At 39.6% G+C, this 21451-nt stretch overlaps 1 protein-coding gene and 1 long non-coding RNA gene across 2 annotated transcripts; both read right to left on the bottom strand.

Annotated features, from left to right (window-relative positions):
* Positions 1-2645: 2645 nt before the first annotated feature.
* On the bottom strand, positions 2646-10396 carry LOC121845423 (5-hydroxytryptamine receptor 3A-like). Its single transcript, XM_042316773.1, has 5 exons — positions 10240-10396; positions 9049-9174; positions 6552-6761; positions 3781-3930; positions 2646-2947 (listed from the first exon to the last, which is right to left on the bottom strand). The coding sequence occupies exons 1-5, from the start codon at positions 10394-10396 to the stop codon at positions 2703-2705; spliced, it is 888 nt and encodes a 295-aa protein (XP_042172707.1). The 3' UTR covers positions 2646-2702.
* Positions 10397-11190: 794 nt separating this feature from the next.
* Positions 11191-11696, bottom strand: LOC121845428. Its single transcript, XR_006082560.1, has 2 exons — positions 11548-11696; positions 11191-11433 (listed from the first exon to the last, which is right to left on the bottom strand). It is a non-coding gene; the product is annotated as an uncharacterized LOC121845428 (long non-coding RNA).
* Between the last annotated feature and the right edge of the window lie 9755 nt (positions 11697-21451).

Genomic DNA, 21451 nt, shown 5'->3' with positions numbered 1-21451 from the left:
CAAGCTTATAGACACCCCAAGAGACTTGCAGCTGTAATTGCTGCAAAAGGTGGCTCTACAAAGTATTGACTTTGGGGAGGGGTGAATAGTTATGCACGCTCAAGTTTTCTTTTTTTTCTTGTTTATTTCACAATAAAAAATATTTTGTATCTTCAAAGTGGTAGGCATGTTGTGTAAATCAAATGATACAAATCCCCCCAAAAATCTATTTTAATTCCAGGTTGTAAGGTAACAAATTCAGAAAAATGCCAAGGGGGTGAATAATTTCGCACGCCATTGTATGTCTGCTCTGACTTTTGCAGAGCCCGTATCGCAGTAAGTGCTGTACAACCACTGCAGCTGTCAGATTGACCATGCAGAGCCTTTAATACAAACTCCTCCGGCTCAGCGGCTCTGGAGACCTGCTCCAACCAACAACTATAAAAGAGATCATGCTGCAGGCAGCAATAACAGCATACTGTAGAGGATGAAAAATACATGTTTAGGACTGGTAATTGATTGCATGGTGCAAGATGAAATGCAATTAATGTATTATTGAATGTTATGATGGACACAAAACATACACACAGTCTCTGCTCAAACTCAAACGAGAAGGAATCGTTTGGAGTGCTGCAGTTCGCCAGCTTTTGACATTCTTTTTAAATGAAGTTATGGTCGGCATGGCTCTGACTTGCTGTCATAGTTTGTTCCACTCAACAGCACCGGTATATTTAATTAATGCGTTCTCACCAGATAATACTCTTAAATTTGAAACAGGAAGGTTGAGAACCTGCTTAGTTAGGAGATAATATAAGGCCTTCACACTGCATCTATACTACAGCTACAGTCCCCTTTCCATGTATTCATTAAGGGTTTACGTAACCCCTGACTGCCATAGAGGACAAACGGAGCACAGTTTCGTCACAATCATGCTTGTGCCTTTCCATTGCTGAAAACTGTGTCTGTAGCCCACACCGTTCAAAAGTTGTGCCCCATTCTTTGATAACAAGGCTGTCCCCATAGGATAACCATTTGAAGAACCCATTTTGGCTCCAGGTACAATCCTTTTAGGTTCCATGTAGAACCCTTTCCACAGGGGTTCTACCTGGAACCAAAAAGGGTTCACCTATAGGGACAGCCGCAGAACCCTTTTGGAACCCTTTTCTCTAAGAGGCTACTTGTTATTCTTGTTATGCGCATTGTATATAACCATGTTGTGGGTCGCTATTTTTGGGTTTGATAACAAACAACATTCCCACTGGGCACAAATGTTAGTTCAACGTTTAGTTTTGATTTAAATTTGGATGAGTTGTCAACTAACATGAATTCAACAACAAATGTCACCACATCATTGGATTTGGTTTAAAAGCTGGGTGGAAGAAATATGAAATGCCCTAGTGTTGATGACTTTCTGCTAATCCAATCAGTTTTCCATGTTGATTCAATGTCATTACATTCATTTTTGGGGGGTTGAAATGACATGGAAACAACATTGATTCAACCAGTTTTTGCCCAGTGGGTTGTTTAGTCATGTTACCTAGCTAGCTAACAACCTGGTAATGTAGAATAGTGAACATTCACTTCACTGAGGATGACAGAATTAGTGTAGGGGTCTATGACCCTACTATGATATACCACCTGACTCCATTATCATGTGAACACTATGGGCCCATTATCGGATCCAGTGGGTATTGCCAAGGTTGCAAGCCTTGCGTCACCACTCGGAATACTGTAAGATGTGTGTAGGTTTACCATTAGGCAATCAAGAGGCTAAGGAACAAGGAGCTAATATCTTGCAATCGATGTACTAGCATTACATTATTGAGTTAACCTTAGCTCAGAGATGCACAGTTAGAGAGAGAGCATATATGCTATGTATATTGTGAATACCATTTACCATTAGACATTCCACCAAATGATAATTCAAGGAATATTACTCAAATGTGAGGACTACGGTTTATCTATTTGAAAGTAATCCGATTTATTACAGTTACGCAATAAGAATACAATTAGCAAATGGTACATACCAGTAATCTTCACGATAAAGAGAATACAAAATATCCTAAGTCTTAACAGCGTAGAAAAATACATAGCATAGTATTATAAAACATATCTAAGTTCATAGCATATTACTATAAAACATATCAAAGTTCATAGCATATTATATTATAAAGTATTATAAAACCAAAATACATAGCCCTTTATGAACTCTTGAAACAATCCAAACATGACAATTTCATTCACACAGTAACATTAACTTAGTCGATTCAAGTTTCATCAGTCTTCACATCTTATCCTGGCATCAGTGACCCCCATGACTTCCATAGGAACGTGTTTTCATCGAGATTGCCACTGATAAGGTGTTAGACCATCTGGGGGCTATTACAGGGGTCAGTCATTCAAACAATACCATAAATCGTGATTGAGTCATCATGCTGGGCCTCGGCACCAGCAAGTTGCTAGACGTATCTTCATCACTGAACGTCATCGTTCGCATTATTTTTGACTACAGTACGTTGACCAGTAGGCTATGCAGGAATTTGGATGGCACAGGAAGAATGGAAAATGGATAGATATGCAGAGGTATTTCATAGGTAGGATGCATAGTCCTAATCAATTTAATTCTTAGCTCAAACATATTGAAATAAATATTGTTAAATCTCTACTGAAGAGTACACACTTTATATTTATTTAAATATCATTGTTAAACGCAAATACAGAATTTAATGCCAGAATTGTAAATGGTCGATCTCACATCGAGAACCAAAGGAGAAAAATAAAATGATGAATGAGTAAACAATGAGGATGGTGAGATAGATACAGAAACAGATCAAGTCCACTTTGTTGGCAAAGCGATGGTGTATAGCATTTTTCTGGTCTTGTGCAGCCATTTTGTTGAGAAACTTCACCACCTTCTGGAGGGCTGTATTCTTCTCTTCCTCTGAGGCTTTAATATCAAACTTGGAGTCTAGACAAAGTAAAGGACAGAAAAAAGGGTTACATGATTAACATAACATTATTATTTTTATGGACATGCGAGAAATATGCTGGGTAAGACGTCAACTGCAGCTAGAGAGTAAGAATGGTTGTGCATTAACAAAATACCTCGACTTGTTTATGGTGCTGATTTTATTTTTTTAACCCTAAAAGTGGCCAATTTATTTTGCCCCCTAAAAGTGCCAACACGTGTCAAATTTGACCACAAATTGGAAATCATGGCAACAAAAAAAAAAAACTCTCAAACAGTAACACTGTCAGTAAATGGTTTAAGTAAATGGTTAAAATTCCCCCTATAAGCATATATTTAAATGGGGTACCCCTTAATGTAGACTGGTTGCAATAAAGTCATTATGACATCATGGTCAGGTTATAAATGGTTGCATAAAGACTAGGGATGTCAACAATTAACTGGGGGAAATACATTCCAAAGTGAGCTGTAGTTTTAGGATTTATAAATACAAAGATACATTAAGAATATTGACGTCTTGATTCTGTCTAATGTAACAGTCAAATTAGGTCAAAGAAAGGACAGTATTTCATCTCAATGTCCACTTATTTTTACATGGTATTGTACATTTTTGCGGTATAGATGATGTATTTGATGTTTTCAGTGTATTCAACACTTTCACACAATGCGATTAATAGTAAATAAATAAAATATTGTGCACAAAAATGATAACGTTAACTGATTAACTCTGGCAGTCCTAATAAGGAGGTTTGGTAACGTCTTCTTTGGCAACCAGATAAAAATATATCTTGCTCTGTGGATAACTGAGATGACAGAATAATGAAAAAGTTTACCGTCTTCATTGTCTGTGTCTTTAAGCAGTGAGTCTTTGGACTTGGAGAGGCTGCAGGGCCAGAGAGTGCCACACTTAGCCAGGCGTGTGAGCACCATAGACTGCAACGTGCTCAACACCAGGATGACCAAACAGAAACAGAAGTGCTTTCCTATGGAGAACAACAGAGAGATGTGTGAGTGTTATATGGTGGCAGAGAGGTCCTGTATACATGAAACCGACATCAGTGTGCTGCTACCAGTATATCTTTCTTTACTGTCCCTGTAACATACCGGGCTGGAAATAGTGAAACTCTGCTCGCAAACACACATCAGCCGTCCACCTTGACACCGTACCAAACAATTGAGCTATAGAAAAATATCCAATTTGATAGCTCCCTTGGCAACATTTCAAGCTAGCTGTGGAGTGAGCTTTCTGCACATTCTTAAAGGGCGGCTGAACTTCCTGATTTGGCCTTGTTTTAGATTTGTCTCATTATGAAATGCTAGCGGTCGTGATTGAAGCCAAACAAAAGTTGTCTTTGGGTTGTGGTTTCACCCCACCTGAGTGACTCGCCATCTCAAGATGATCATCTAATTCAGTTCTGTGTGAAGGCTAAAGTAGAAAAGAAGAGGCGAATAGAAACTCTTATCGACCATATGTTTTGACAAACTGGGGGGAGCTGGCTAGCCTGTCTAACCTTAGGCTAGCCTGTCTAACCTTAGGCTAGCCTGTCTAACCTTAGGCTAGCCTGTCTAACCTTAGGCTAGCCTGTCTAACCTTAGGCTAGCCTGTCTAACCTTAGGCTAGCCTGTCTAACCTTAGGCTAGCCTGTCTAACCTTAGGCTAGCCTGTCTAACCTTAGGCTAGCCTGTCTAACCTTAGGCTAGCCTGTCTAACCTTAGGCTAGCCTGTCTAACCTTAGGCTAGCACATAGTGCTCTGTCAAATCAAAAGTATGCCAAGATGGCAAGAACCAGTGTCTGGAATGTTTAATGCGATACTCGTTCTACATAACCTTGCTGCGAATGTACCTTGCAACATAGTTTCAAAGTTTCATCATGTGATGTAAATACATGTTACCGTGGAAATGATATCAACTACTGCGAGTTGAATGCCCGCGGTCTTCAGTCAGCTCAGCGGTCCTACAACACATTGTGTTTTGTGACAAAACTGCACATTTTAGAGTGGCCTTTTATTGTCCCCCAGCACAAGGTGCACCTGTGGAATTATGTTGTTTAATCAGCTTCTTTATATGCCACACCTGTCAGGTGGATGGATTATCTTGGCAAAGGAGAAATGCTCACTAACAGGGATGTAAACAAATGTGTGCATAACATTTGAGAGAAAAAAGCTTTTTGTGCATATGGAATGTTTCTGGGATCTTTTATTTCAGCTCATGAAACATGGGACCAACACTTTACATGTTGCGTTTTATATTTTGGTTCAGTATAGAACATCACAGGTTGTACTGTGCATGCCTGGCAGTGTGTTTATGAACTTGACATAACGTCATCAGATACTGTAGACATCAGCATATCGCCACATCTCCCCCTGAAGCAAGACGGCTGATCCTATAATGGTCTGAGACGAGCCACCCGGACAGCTGATGAACCTGTGGGTTTGCACAACCGAAGACTTTCTGCACAAGCTGTCAGAACCAGTCTCAGGGAAGCGCATCTGCCTGCTCGTGGTCTTTACCAGGGTCTTAACCTGACGGGCGTCGTAACAGACTTCATAGGGAAAATCCTATACCTTCGATGGCCACTGGCACACTGGAGAAGTGTGCTCTTCATGGATTAATCCTGGTTTCAGCTGTACCGGGCAGATGGCAGACAGCGTGTGTGGCGTTGTGTGGGTGAGCGGTTTGCAACGTTGTGAACAGAGTGTCCCATGGTGGAGGTGGGGTTATGGTATGGGCAGTCATAAGCTACGGACAACAAACACAATTGCATTTTATCAAGGGTAATTTGAAATCAGAGTTACCGTGACGAGATCCTGAGGCCCATTGTCGTGCCATTCATCCACCGCCATCACCATGCTTCAGAATGATAATGTACTGCCCCATGTCGCAAGAATCTGTACACAATTCCTCGAAGCTGAACATTTCCCAGTTCTTCCATGGCCTGCAAACTCAGACATGGCACCCATTGAGCAAGTTTGGGATGCTCTGGATCAACGTGTGTTCCAACAGCATGTTCCAGTTCCCGCCAATATCCAGCAACTTTGCACAACCATTGAAGAGGAGTGGGACAAAATTCCACAGGCCACAAGCAACAGCCTGGTCAACTCTATGTGAAGGAGTGTCGCACTGCATGAGGCAAATAGTGGTCACACCAGATACTGACTGGTTTTCTGATCCAAGTATCTGTGACCAACAGATGCATATCTGTATTGCCAGTCATGTAAATTCCATAGATTAGGGCCTAATGAATTTATTTCAATTGACTGATTTCATGCAAAACATGCAAAACAAACTTGCCCACTCTTCCACAAACAACCTGGGCAAAAGGGGACATGAATTGATGACATGATTGGAATCCAAACCCAACCTTAATTTACGCTGTGACACACTTAGGTACCAAATTCAGTTTTGGAAGAGGCTGATTTTACGACAAAAATGCCCCTTTTTACACTTTGTAGTCAATTTTTACAATAGAATAAATGTTTCTGATTGGCCGTTTACAATAGGAATGTTTAGCTTTTTTGGTGCAGTTGCTCTAACTCCGATACATACACACCATTTATAACAAAATGCTGTTTCATTCTGGTGCATTACACACAGGATACTCACGGATGATGGGGCTGCACTGGCCTCCTCCAGGCAGAAGGTCCTTGAGGATGTTGAGGAACATGATGAAGCTGAGAACCAGTTTAACCTTGAAGGGGATGCGCTTACTCTCTCCCAGCGGCAGGGCGAAGCTGCCTACATCAGCCAAGATGATTAGTATACTGGGCAGGACCAGGGATAGAAACGGGTTTCGGACCGCATTTTCAGCAATACCTGTGAAGACAGACAGATAAGCCGGCTAAGGAGTATTGGTGTCTCTGGGGGTCTTTGGCCTGGTTTGCTAACTACCTCAGAGTGCAGTGTTTAAAGTCAGAAAATCTGCTGTCTCAGCTACTGCCTGTCACCAAGGGAGTACCCCAAGTCTCAATCCTAGACCCCACACTCTTCTCAATTTGCATCAACATAGCTCAGGCAGTAGGAAGCTCTCTCATCCATTTATATGTAGATGATAGTCTTATAGTCAGCTGGCCCCTCCCAGGAGTTTGTGTTAAATGCTCTACAACAAAGCTTTCTTAGTGTCCAGCAAGCTTTCTCTACCCTTAACCTTGTTCTGAACACCTCAAAACAAAGGTCATGTTGTTCTGTAAGAAGAATGCCCCTCTCCCCACAGGTGTGTTTACTACCTCTGAGGGGTTAGAGCTTGAAGTAGTCACCTCATACAAGCATTTGGGAGTATGGCTAGACGGTACACTGTCCTTCTCTCAGCACATATCAAAGCTGCAGGCTAAAGTTAAATCTAGACTTGGTTTCTTCTATCGTAATCACTCCTCTTTCACCCCAGCTGCCAAACTAACCCTGATTCAGATGACCATCCTACCCATGCTAGATTACGGAGACATAATTTATAGATCGGTAGGTAAGGGTTCTCTCGAGTGGCTAGATGTTCTTTATCAGTCGGCTCCTTATAGGACACATCACTGCACTCTATACTCCTCTGTAAACTGGGCGTCTCTGTATACCCGTCGCAAGACCCACTGGTTGATGCTTATTTATAAAACCCTCTTAGGTCTCACACCCCCTATCTGAGATATCTACTGCAGCCCTCATCCTCCATACAACACCTGTTCTGCCAGTCACATTCTGTTAAAGGTCCCCAAAGCACACACATCCCTGGGTCGCTCGTCTTTTCAGTTCCCTGCAGGTAGTGACCGGAACGAGCTGCAACAATCACTCAAACTGGACAGTTTTATCTCAATCTCTTCATTCAAAGACTCAATCATGGACACTCTTACTGACAGTTGTGGCTGCTTTGCATGATGTATTGTTGTCTGTACCTTCTTGCCCTTTGTGCTGTTGTCTGTGCCCAATAATGTTTGTACCATGTTTTGTGCTGCTACCATGCTGTGTTGTCATGCGTTGCTACCATGTTGTTGTCATGTTGTGTGCTACCATGTTGTGTTGCTACCATGATGTTGTGTTGCTACCATGCTGTGTTGTCATGTGTTGCTACCATGTTGTTGTCATGTTGTGTTGCTACCATGCTGTGTTGCTACCATGTTGTGTTGCTACCATGATGTTGTGTTGCTACCATGATGTTGTGTTGTCATGTGTTGCTACCATGTTGTGTTGCTACCATGCTGTGTTGCTACCATGTTTTTGTCATGTTATGTTGCTAACATGCTGTGTTGTCATGTGTTGCTGGCTTGCTATGTTTTTGTCTTAGGTCTCATATGTAGTGTTGTGTTATTGACTATATATGTATGTATGTGATATATATATATATATATATATATATATATATATATATATATATATATATTTATTTTATCAGCCCCCGTCACGAGGAGGCCTTTTGCCTTTTGGTAGGCCGTCATTGTAAATAAGAGTTCTATGAATTGCCTAGTTAAATAAAGTTTAAATAAATAAAATAAAAAGCCAGGCAGAAATCATTTGTTTTGAATAAGTGTCTTTTGAGTGTAAATGTTTAAGCTTTGCCCATAAAAATAAGGTACCTTTACATGTCCCACATAAATAAAATACAACTGAAATCACCAGGAACACTCACTAACCCATAGATAGAGATACTTTACTCTACATATCCCACATAAACTACTGAAATCACCAGCAGCACTCACTAACCCATAGATAGAGATACTTTACTCTACATATCCCACATAAACTACTGAAATCACCAGCAGCACTCACTAACCCATAGATAGAGATACTTTACTCTACATATCCCACATAAACTACTGAAATCACCAGCAGCACTCACTAACCCATAGATAAAGATACTTTACTCTACATATCCCACATAAACTACTGAAATCACCAGGAACACTCACTAACCCATAGATAAAGAGTACTTTTACTCTACATATCCCACATAAACTACTGAAATCAGATCAGATAGAGATACTTTACTCTACATATCCCATAAACTACTGAAATCACCAGGAACACTCACTAACCCATAGATACTCTCTACATGTCCCATAAACTACTGAAATCACCAGGAGCACTCACTAACCCATAGATAGAATGCACCAGGAGCACTCACTAACCCATAGATAGTTGCGATCATCTCTGCCTCCTTTAGCATTGAGTTCCACCTCCTCGGTTAGCCAGTCCCCACGGTTTGCGCTAGTTGTGCTCACATTCCCAAAGTCCAGGAACATGCCACATCCTGGAAAAGCAGATATTTGATACTAGTTCTCTCACTCAAAGATCATACCATAGTTTATAACAAAAACAATGTTTTATATCAATAGCCATTAGGGGTGTAACGGTCCACAACATATTTGCTTTCGTTCATTCCTGGATTTTAGGCTCTTTGTTCAGTTTTAGCTTGGTTCTCAGGAGGGGATGGAAAAACTACCACAAATTTAAAAAATGATTTTGTAAAATTGACAATTGCATGATTTCCCTTTTCACTCGCATAGATTTTTTGTTAGCGGTGGCTAAAGTTAGCTGAAGTTTGTAGTGGCTGTTCAGAGAAAACCGAACCATGGATTACAGTTTCTCCTTGCCCATACTACTTTTAGGGTGAGGAACCATCGAACATAAAGTTGTAAAATCCTGAACTTCCGCTTTGAGGCTAGGCGAAAGCTTACCATTTACCTACACATGTCTATTTCACGCCACCACCTTGAACTAGGCTATACAACGAATTAGAGCTTGCATTTGTTATGTTGTTAATATAATTATGATTTGTTCTTAACTTATGAATTAACATTATTTAATTTGGGAGATAACTTTAGTTAAAGATGGAATCTTTAGAAGGGGACAACAAAAAAGTTTAAGGTCTTTGATGGCCGGATGCGGAATTTGTTACAGGAAATAATCATTGCCATCTGATGAGGTTAGCATATGGATAAATCTGCCAGGTTATGTCATGGGAACAGTTAACATACAGCCTTTGATCACATGCAACTACATCAACAATGTTAATTGTCTGATGCTTGAACTTTAACATTAAAAAAACGTTTTCTAACGTTCGTAACGTTCTTAAGTATGGCCCCACACTGTGTCCAGACCACTAACAAGCACCAAAAGAAATGCTAGAAAGTCAGGATGCATAGGAAATTCCAAAGATGACAAATAAACTGAAATGCATTATATACTAAATTGCATTAGGCTATACAGACAACTATTTTTTTGGTTTGTTGTTTTGGTTAGTAAGAGCTTTGGTAAATAATGGTGTGCAAGAGCCATTTAGCAGACAAAATGAAGTTTGAAATGATGCACTTACCACTAATTGCCCACACATTCAGGGCGATGGCACAGAAATCTGAAGCGAAGGGGTAGTTGTACAGATTGACTTCACAGCCCACCACAGTGTTCATGATGACCATGTGCTCTATAGTCCCGTTGCTGTGCACCAGCAAGTCCTTGTTGCTGTGCTTCATCGTTGTTTGCACTCTTTAGACATGAGAGGTTGAGGACAGACAACTGAGGATTGATCTACTAAAACTGTCACACCTAAACATTTGGACACTTAAAACATATTAGTACTGTCTTTAATTCTGTCCATGTTTCACTCGCTATTTAGAAGATTACACATAAATTGACTGTTATAAAATCTAAATGAAAAATTATAATTAAACATAACGTAAGTTATTGTATTCTGTTGTTAGTGGACTCACCCATTAGTCACATGGAGTTCAGGAGTCAGATTTTGCTGACAGGCAGGACCACCATATCATGATGATAGACTGATGTGTCCCATGATAAATCAGGGTCTTCCCAAGACTGTAGTGTATAATCATAATGAGTGGTATTTCAAAATGTCCCATTTACTTGAATGTCTCTGGATGTTTTGTGCCTACACTCTTAGAATAAGGGGTTCCAAAGGGTTCTTCAGCTGTCCTCATAGGAAAACTCTTTTTGGTTCCAGGTCAAACCCTCTGTGGAAAGGATTCTACATTGAACCCAAAGGGTTTGTACCTGGAATCAAATAGGGTTCCTCAAAAGGTTCTCCTATGAAGACAGCCGGAGAACCATTTTAGGTTATAGCACCTTTTTTTTTTTTTTTTTCCTAAGAGGGTACTTACCAGCGGGACTTCCAGACGACTCTCGAAGCGGAGGTTTTTGTATCCTTATTAGGAAGAGGATAATTCATCACATAGTGATAGAAATGTCAATATGTTATCTCTGAAACTCATCACATTGCAGAAAACTCCATTAAAAGGAAAGGGACTTACGACAGACAGAGTTTCGTACACGATTGACGGCACACGGATAATTGAGATGCACCGTGGAGACTGTGGCGGACTCCGAGCTTCTTTCGCAATCAGCATGCTGGCCAGACATCGACGGGTCAAACAGGATGGTGTGGTTGCACTGGATGAAGTGGCTGTGTTGGCTGGTTGGGATGCACTGGCTGTATTTGATAGTGGTTGGATAGTAGTAACTGCTGCGTTGGATAGAGTGCCTGATGCAGATACTGTGGAACCAGAGATGGGTATTTAATTTCAGAATATAATATTGGATTTATATAGCGCTTTTCTCGGAACCAACGAGGCTTTTCAATAGTTCAACAGTACAATAAATGACTTACACAGTCAAAATGAAATGGGATAAGGTTGTTGCATGTCTTCAAAGTAGTGACTCACTGTGAAAAGTGATCATGCTCTCTGTATATTGCACTGTATCTAAACCTGATACTCTTATCACTAGTCCATTATCAGTTACGTTCTGAGAACAATATGTTTTAGAGCTTGGCAAGTGCTTGATTGTCCTGTGGTTATTTTGCATACAACCTTCCCACAACTTTTCTGGGAATGGTGCAGGATAGTTGCTTGGATTTCTGAGAAAGTAATACAATTTTAAAAAATACAAGAGAACTTTCTATTAAAAAAAACACAAGAAAATTGTTGTAATGGAGAATGTTTGAAGACTGTTATGTAAAAACATATAGATTTTGTTCTCAGCATCAACAAAACTCTATCCTCTACCTTGTAAAGTGTGTTCAGGTGGGTTGGTCGCGCCCACTAATTGGCCACACCTGATCTTAATTAATGAGTGCTTGTTACCTTTGAAATGGGGTCTGTTATATGAGTAAAAAAGATGTGCATCCTCATCCCAAGAATAATTTATTTTTGTTTTAGTCTATTTTCAATGGATAAAGCTAAGAACATGAACAACTTCATAGTTCAGAACAATATAACAATATAAAATCAAATTAAAGGTATTTTACAAGAAGCAATATTACTCCCTAAAAATACAACCTATGGAACAATCATTGAATAGCTTTTCAGAAATCTCCGATAAATTGGTCCATATGAAAATCTAAAAGAATGGAAACCATAAAATGATTTGATTTGATAAAATGACTTGGTAACAGGAACATATTTATTTCCATGACAGAATTAAAACGCAATTTTGGACTGACCAATGTAGATATTTTCAAATACCTGCAACTTAAAAGTTACATATCACAAAATTTAGATATTTTCAAATACCTGCAACTTAAAAGTTACATATCACGAAATTTAGATTTGAAATCTTTTGGACATCAGAGCAACCCTGAGGAAATCTATATGAGTCAAAAAATGATGTTCGTATGATATAAGATATACAAAACCTTGGAGAGAGCATATCCAACTGTCAATCTCTTAAAATATATATATAAACTATTGGAAACAAGGCTTTAAAATAACTGATGTTGGCACAAGATAGAGGGAATGTTGGAACTTAATTAACGAAATTACAGTTAATGAAAATGTATGCTTAATCCAGTATAAACTAAAGTATAGAATTTATTATACAAGAGAAAAATTACAAAAATTCAGTCATGTCTTAAGTGTAAAACTAATAATGACTCAATAATCCATGCTTTCTGGGAATGCTATGAAGTCCAAAAGTTATGAACGGAGCTAGAAAGTTGGCTGTCAGAGGCATTAAAATGTAAACTTACTTTTAATCTGTCTGTCTGCATATTTAATCAAATACATTCGATATTATAATAAAAAATAACTCCCAGGAAAATGTTCAAGGAACCAGAGTAAAACGTCATCAGAACCTTCCTGCAACCTAAAAATAAATGTTCTCAGAACAGATAACATTTTCACTTCTGCTCTCAGAATGTTTAAAAAATGTTCAGTTTTACCAGTCAGGAAACGTATGGCTGTGTTCCCACAACCAATGTAAAACCAAAAACATACGTTCCCGCAACTTCCAAAGAACCAAATGTGCTAGCTGGGTTATATTTATTTGATTTTTCATTGGACATGTTTCTTTTTCATGACTTTAATAATATCATCTGTTTGTGACAAGAAATAAAAATGCAGTTTGCAATCGCATATAATAAAAATGTTTTACACTCTTTACTTCATATCTGCTAATAGGAACAAAGATGACATTGTTCTAGCATAATTCACACCTGTTTTAAGAAGAGTCAAATGGAGCCCAATATCTTACCTGTTAGCAAGAATAGGGAGAAGAGACATTTCAGCACACTGTGGTCCATGGGTCTCATCCCTGCACGTCCTCCTGTCACAAAGCACATACTGTAGAGTCAGCACACACAGTCTTAGTATAAATTAAGACAAGTTTCCTCTAATGAAACTGTTAGAAGGACTGAAAACCAACCTTTAGATGCTTAGTGATCACCACTTGCCTTCCTTTCCTCTCTAGCCAAAGCCTCACCAGGAATAACCCTTATAAAGGCTGCTTAGTGATCACCACTTGCCTTCTCCTTTCCTCTCTAGCCAAATCCTCACCAGGGATGACCCTTATAAAGGCTGCTTAGTGATCACCACTTGCCTTCTCCTTTCCTCTCAAGCCAAAGCCTCACCAGGAATAACCCTTATAAAGGCTGCTTAGTGATCACCACTTGCCTTCTCCTTTCCTCTCTAGCCAAAGCCTCACCAGGAATAACCCTTATAAAGGCTGTTCTTTAACATGTTGTTGCCCCAGTCTTCCACAACCACACACACCCCCACAAACTGTCTACATTAGAATATTATCCTCGATATTGTACAGGATGTGCTTGACCATAATCCCCAAATAATGAGTTTTTAAATGAACCTCCCAGGATTCATTTCACCATCTTGTGTAAACAACCCACAACAGACAGGTATTTACTAATTACTGTGACTAGGCAGAAGTGGATATACTGCACCTCCACCTGCCTCTAAACCCTATAGTTGGCTATATGTTTCACTGGACCTCAATAGGACCGTAGGCTGTTATATTGTTGAGCATACAGACTTCATACAGACAATAATACAAAAGGGATTGAGTTGGTTTATTTGAAATGTCATCATGCATGGGCACCAGACAGCATTGTGGTTTCAGTGGTGCTGTCTCCTCTCTGGGTAATTGAGAAAGGTGGCTATCTCCTCACTAGTGGCTCAGGAAGCAGCTTGTTTTGACAGCTGGTTGTGGACTAGTAACCTGTAACTTAACCATTTAGTGTGAACATTTACTGCAGGATCCATTCAGAATCAACAAATGACTTAAGGGTGAGTGTTTCGCAAAATATTTGACCAAGACCCCGTGGTCTGAAACAATTAGGACTTGTGGATGTACAATACCAGTTAAACGTTTGGACTCATTCAAGGGTTTTTCTTAATTTTGACTATTGTCTACATTGTCAGAGGAAGGCCCTAAAAATTGTCATAGTCATAGACTGTTCTCTCTACTACCGCATGGCAAGTGGTACCGGAGTGCCAAGTCTAGGACAAAAGGCTTCAACAGTTTTTACCCCCAAGCCATAAGACTCCTGAACAGGTAACCAAATGGTTACCCAGACTATTTGCATTGTGTGCCCCCCTCCCAACCCCTCTTTTACACTGCTGCTACTCTCTATTTATCATATATGCAATTCACTTTAACTATACATTCATGTACCTACTACCTCAATTGGCCTGACCAACCAGTGCTCCCACACATTGGCTAACCGGGCTATCTGCATTGTGTCCAGCCACCCACCAACCAACCCCTCTTTTACACTACTGCTACTCATCATATATGCATAGTCACTTCAACCATACAGGTACATACTACCTCAATAAGCCTGACCAACCGGTGCCTGTATATTGCCTTGCTACTGTTATTTTCAAATGTCTTTTTACTGTTTTATTTCCTTACACACACACACACACACACACACACACACACACACACAACCTTTTTTTCACACTATTGGTTAGAGCCCATAAGTAAGCATTTCACCTGTTGTAGTCAGCAAACGTGACAAATAAACTTTGATTTGTAGACTAATACTGAATACACCAAAACTATGGAATACAACATATGGAATCATGTAGTAAACAAACTATTTAAATAAATCTAAATATATTTTATATTTGCAATTCTTCAAAGTAGCCACCCTTTGCATTGATGACAGCTTTGCACACTCTTGGCATTCTCTCAACCAGCTTCATGAGGTAGTCACCTGGAATTTCAATTAACAAGTGTGCCTTGTTTAAGGTTAATCTGTTGAATTTCTTTCCTTCTTAATGCTTAGAGATGAAGTGCAGATCCAGCGAAGCTTGGATGAGTTGTAGGAAACCAGTTATGGAGGCTGAGGTTGGAGTGAGCTGGGTTGGGACAGGGTAAACAGGTCTGGAGGGGAATCCAAGGAAGTGATGAGTTGAATCCAGAACAGGGTAGCGAGATGTGGAACAGGAGACAGGAACCAGAGTTAGAGCGGCAAAACTGCAGTGAGAAGAGAAACAGTGTCAGGCAATGAAATAGGCACAGCAGGATACAGGATCTTAAATCACAACAAATAGCTAGATGCGTGTCCGACTGAACAGAGACTAGATCTGGCAGAGTGGAAATGGCAGGACTGAGTATTTGTAGAGGTCTTGATTATGGAACGGGTTGCAGCTGGTGGGGAACTGCACACCTGTCTCCAACCACACAATCACACACAGAGAGAGAAGAAGAGGGAGAGGGAGAGAACTGGGGGAAAGGCTGCAGGTCAAGGAGACACAGAATGTCCACTAGGGGGTGTAGCAGGAGCAGATGTGACAGTATCATTCTGTGTGCTGCATTCCACTGGATATATTAAGCCATCGAAGTCCTCCGGGGTGAAATGAGCAACGCATACAGTAGATGTGAGCACGGTTCCCTTACTCCAATATGTTCGCTTCAACCCGACAAACCGGTCCCACTTCAAAACTAGCTTCTCATTTTGTGCCACAAATGAGTCGTAACCCTGACCTGACCTGAATCAGTCAGAGGTGTCCAGCACACTGCCAAATACTGTACAAATTGGTTGGGCCTGAACCATACCCTCTCCAGCCCAGTTCCTCTGAAGCTATTGCTACTGAAATACCACTGTTACACTTACAGTAGTAGATGTGTCAGGGTTTGGGCAGAGATAAACTCAACTCACTTGGTATATCCTCTCTGACCAATTTTATAAACAAATATAAAACAAATATTGTAAATGGATTGATTAATCAGGGCCTTGTGCTGAGCAGTGCTTTACAGGAATGACAATTAGCTTTCCATGTGTACACTAAATGGTGAGGAAACCTAATCGGTTTGATTATTCAAGATCAAACCCAGCGTCTTATTTACACTTGGGTCATTCTTGAATTACAGTGGCATTTGGGTCCCTTCCATGAAAAACACTTTAAAATGACAAATAGTTACATATCATAACTGTTTTGTTTGTATTGAACTGTTTATTAAGTACCTAATGCAAGTCCTTTATACATCACAACTGTATGTGCATTGTTTTAGAAGCTCAGGGTGTGCAAATATCCTTGTTCCAGTATTGATGTGTAGAGTTGTAGTGATGTTCTGGGGATTTAGAGATATCTCTTATTTGTTATGCTAGACAGTCAACTAAAGTATTTAATATATTGTATAGATCAATAAAAATGAAAGAAGGCTATTAAAAAACATTATTTTTACTAGTATAATGTGTATCCCTCAGTTTTATGTCATTGGTGCTACTGCCTTGAAAATCACTGATTCCCAAAGATACAGTGTACAAGGACCTTGTTCATTCTCACCAGTGGCAGACTGTTATCAGGGGAGGGGTCTATATTACATATCATTATTAGTTCACCATTTTAGTATGTCATAAATGTGGTGGGTCTTAACACTAAGTTTCACATGATGTTGGTCCATTTAAAGGAAATAACATGGTGAGAAATATTCACATGATGTTGGTCCATTTAAAGGAAATAACATGGTGAGAAATATTCACATGATGTTGGTCCATTTAAAGGAAATAACATGGTGAGCAATATTCATAATCTTAGTAAATGAATTTTAAAGGATTGATGACCTGGTGTACTACTCCTACTGTTGGCACAGTTATTATAATGGTAAAATAATTATTAAAAGTCATTATATGAGTTGATTTAAAATGGGAAGATGTACCCAAATACATTTTAAATCAAAAATAATCTAGAGAAATGAAGTGCCACCATAATTCAAGAACTTTCACCTTTAGAGATGTGTTAATTTTGGACTCAGATGTGTTAATTCAGGACTCAGATGTGTTAATTCAGGACTCAGATGTGTTAATTCAGGACTCAGATGTGTTAATTCAGGACACAGATGTGTTAATTCAGGACTCAGATGTGTTAATTCAGGACTCAGATGTGTTAATTCAGGACACAGATGTGTTAATTCAGGACTCAGATGTGTTAATTCATTACTCAGATGTGTTAATTCAGGACACAGATGTGTTAATTCAGGACACAGATGTGTTAATTCAGGACACAGATGTGTTAATTCAGGACACAGATGTGTTAATTCAGGACACAGATGTGTTAATTCAGGACACAGATGTGTTAATTCAGGACTCAGATGTGTTAATTCATTACTCAGATGTGTTAATTCAGGACACAGATGTGTTAATTCAGGACTCAGATGTGTTAATTCAGGACTCAGATGTGTTAATTCAGGACACAGATGTGTTAATTCAGGACTGAGATGTGTTAATTCAGGACACAGATGTGTTAATTCAGGACTGAGATGTGTTAATTCAGGACTCAGATGTGTTAATTCAGGACTCAGATGTGTTAATTCAGCACTCAGATGTGTTAATTCATTACTCAGATGTGTTAATTCAGGACTCATATATACACAGGCATTTCTCTAGGCAGGACGTCCACATGAGTCCTACTTCTGGAAATAGTTATTTTCTGGCAAGGCAACTAGCTATGGTCAAGAAGTGAAATGTTGTTATATTGCAAGGTGGATGTTGCACAACAATACTTTTGAAAAACTAAGTGTTTATGCAGCCGAAGCACTAAATAGCACATGTTATTGTACTGTTAACATTATGCCATTATCTCATGAGTTCACAAATAGAATGAAAAAATGATACTATGGTGCCCAATGATTTGCCATATCCAGTCATGTTGGTCCCGGTAACAGACTCTAATAACAACACTAAAGGAACACATAGATGCCATTATCTCAGTCATGAGTGTCCCGGTAACAGACTCTAATATCCATTAATAACAACACTAAAGGAACAATAGATGCCATCTCCAGTCATGTTGTGTCCAACAGACTCTAATAACAACACTAAAGGAACACATAGAGGCCATCTCAGTCATGTTGTGTCCCGGACTCTAACATCCATTAATAGGAACACTAAAGGAACACATAGATGCCATCTCCAGTCATGTTGTGTCCCGGTAACAGACTCTAATATCCATTAATAACAACACTAAAGGAACACATAGATGCCATCTCCAGTCATGTTGTGTCCCGGTAACAGACTCTAATAACAACACTAAAGGAACACATAGATGCCATCTCCAGTCATGTTGTGTCCCGGTAACAGACTCTAATATCCATTAATAACAACACTAAAGGAACACATAGAGGCCATCTCCAGTCATGTTGTGTCCCGGTAACAGACTCTAATATCCATTAATAACAACACTAAAGGAACACATAGAGCCATCTCCAGTCATGTTGTGTCCCGGTAACAGACTCTAATATCCATTAATAACAACACTAAGGAACACATAGATGCCATCTCCAGTCATGTTGTTTAAAGACTCTAAACAACACTAAAGGAACACATAGATATCTCCATCATGTTGTGTCCATTTAAAGGAAATAACATGGTGAACAATATTCCAGTGATGTTGTGTCCATTTAATATCCATTAATAACATAAAGGAACACATAGAGCCATCTAGTCATCTGTCCCGTAAAGACTCTAACATCCATTAATGACAACACTGGAACACATAGATGCCATCTCCACTGTTGGTCCCGGTACAGTTAATATAATGGAAAATAATTATCTCCAGTCATCATTGTGTTGATTTATCCAAATAAAGGAAGATGATACCATCTCCAGTCATTTTAAATCAAAAATACACTAAAGGAACACATAGATGCCATCTCCAGTCATGTTGTGTCCCGGTAACAGACTTAATAACAACACTTTAGAGATCTCCAGTCATGTTAATTCCCGGACTCTAATGTGTTAATTCAGGACTCAGACATAGATGTTAGTCATGTTGTGTCCGGTAGACTCCAGATGTGTTAACAGGACACAGATATCCATTAATTCAGGACTGAGATGCCACACATGTGTTAATCTCCAGGACTCAGATGTGTTAATTCAGACTCAGATGTGTTAATTCAGCACTAAGGAACACATAGATGCCATCTCCAGTCATGTTGTGTCCCAGTAACAGACTCTAATATCCATTAATAACAACACTAAATAACACAGATGCCATCTCCAGTCAGGTGTCCACATGAGTCTAATATCCAAATAGTTATTTTCTGGAACACATAGATGCCATCTCCAGTCATGTGTGTCAAGAAGTGAAATATCCATTATATTGCAACACTGGAACACATAGATGCCATCTCCAGTCATGTTGTGTCCCAGTAACAGACTCTAATATCCATTAATAACAACACTAAAGGAACACATAGATGCCATCTCCAGTCATGTTGTGTCCCGGTGTCTAATAACAACACTAAAGGAACACATAGATGCCATCTCCAGTCGTTTTGTGTCCCGGTAACAGACTCTAATAACAACACTAAAGGAACACATAGATGCCATCTCCAGTCATGTTGTGTCCCGGTAACAGACTCTAATATCCATTAATAACAACACTAAAGGAACACATAGATGCCATCTCCAGTCATGTTGTGTCCCGGTAACAGACTCTAATATCCATTAATAACAACACTAAAGGAACACATAGATGCCATCTCCAGTCATGTTGTGTCCCGGTAACAGACTCTAATAACAACACTAAAGGAACACATAGATGCCATCTCCAGTCATGTTGTGTCCCGGTAACAGACTCTAATATCCATTAATAACAACACTAAAGGAACACATAGAGGCCATCTCCAGTCATGTTGTGTCCCGGTAACAGACTCTAATATCCATTAATAACAACACTAAAGGAACACATAGAGGCCATCTCCAGTCATGTTGTGTCCCGGTAACAGACTCTAATATCCATTAATAACAACACTAAAGGAACACATAGATGCCATCTCCAGTCATGTTGTGTCCCGGTAACAGACTCTAATAACATTAATAAAGGAACACATAGATGCCATCTCCAGTCATGTTGTGTCCCGGTAACAGACTCTAATAACAACACTAAAGGAACACATAGAGGCCATCTCCAGTCATGTTGTGTCCCGGTAACAGACTCTAATATCCATTAATAACAACACTAAAGGAACACATAGAGGCCATCTCCAGTCATGTTGTGTCCTGCAACAGACTCTAACATCCATTAATAACAACACTAAAGGAACACATAGATGCCATCTCCAGTCATGTTGTGTCCGGTAACAGACTCTAATATCCATTAATAACAACACTAAAGGAACACATAGATGCCATCTCCAGTCATGTTGTGTCCCGGTAACAGACTCTAATAACAACACTAAAGGAACACATAGATGCCATCTCCAGTCATGTTGTGTCCCGGTAAAAGACTCTAATATCCATTAATAACAACACTAAAGGAACACATAGATGCCATCTCCAGTCATGTTGTGTCCCGGTAACAGACTCTAATAACAACACTAAAGGAACACATAGATGCCATCTCCAGTCATGTTGTGTCCCGGTAAAGACTCTAATTAATAACACTAAAGGAACACATAGATGCCATCTCCAGTCATGTTGTGTCCCGGTAAAGACTCTAATATCCATTAATAACAACACTAAAGGAACACATAGATGCCATCTCCAGTCATGTTGTGTCCCGGTAAAAGACTCTAATATCCATTAATAACAACACTAAAGGAACACATAGATGCCATCTCCAGTCATGTTGTGTCCCGGTAACAGACTCTAATAACAACACTAAAGGAACACATAGATGCCATCTCCAGTCATGTTGTGTCCCGGTAACAGACTCTAATAACAACACTAAAGGAACACATAGATGCCATCTCCAGTCATGTTGTGTCCCGGTAACAGACTCTAATAACAACACTAAAGGAACACATAGATGCCATCTCCAGTCATGTTG

This window comes from Oncorhynchus tshawytscha, unplaced genomic scaffold (genome assembly GCF_018296145.1).
Source record: "Oncorhynchus tshawytscha isolate Ot180627B unplaced genomic scaffold, Otsh_v2.0 Un_contig_12034_pilon_pilon, whole genome shotgun sequence".
NCBI lineage: Eukaryota > Metazoa > Chordata > Actinopteri > Salmoniformes > Salmonidae > Oncorhynchus > Oncorhynchus tshawytscha.
Note: the sequence above shows the minus strand (reverse complement) of the source record. Positions and strands in the feature narration are given on the sequence as shown.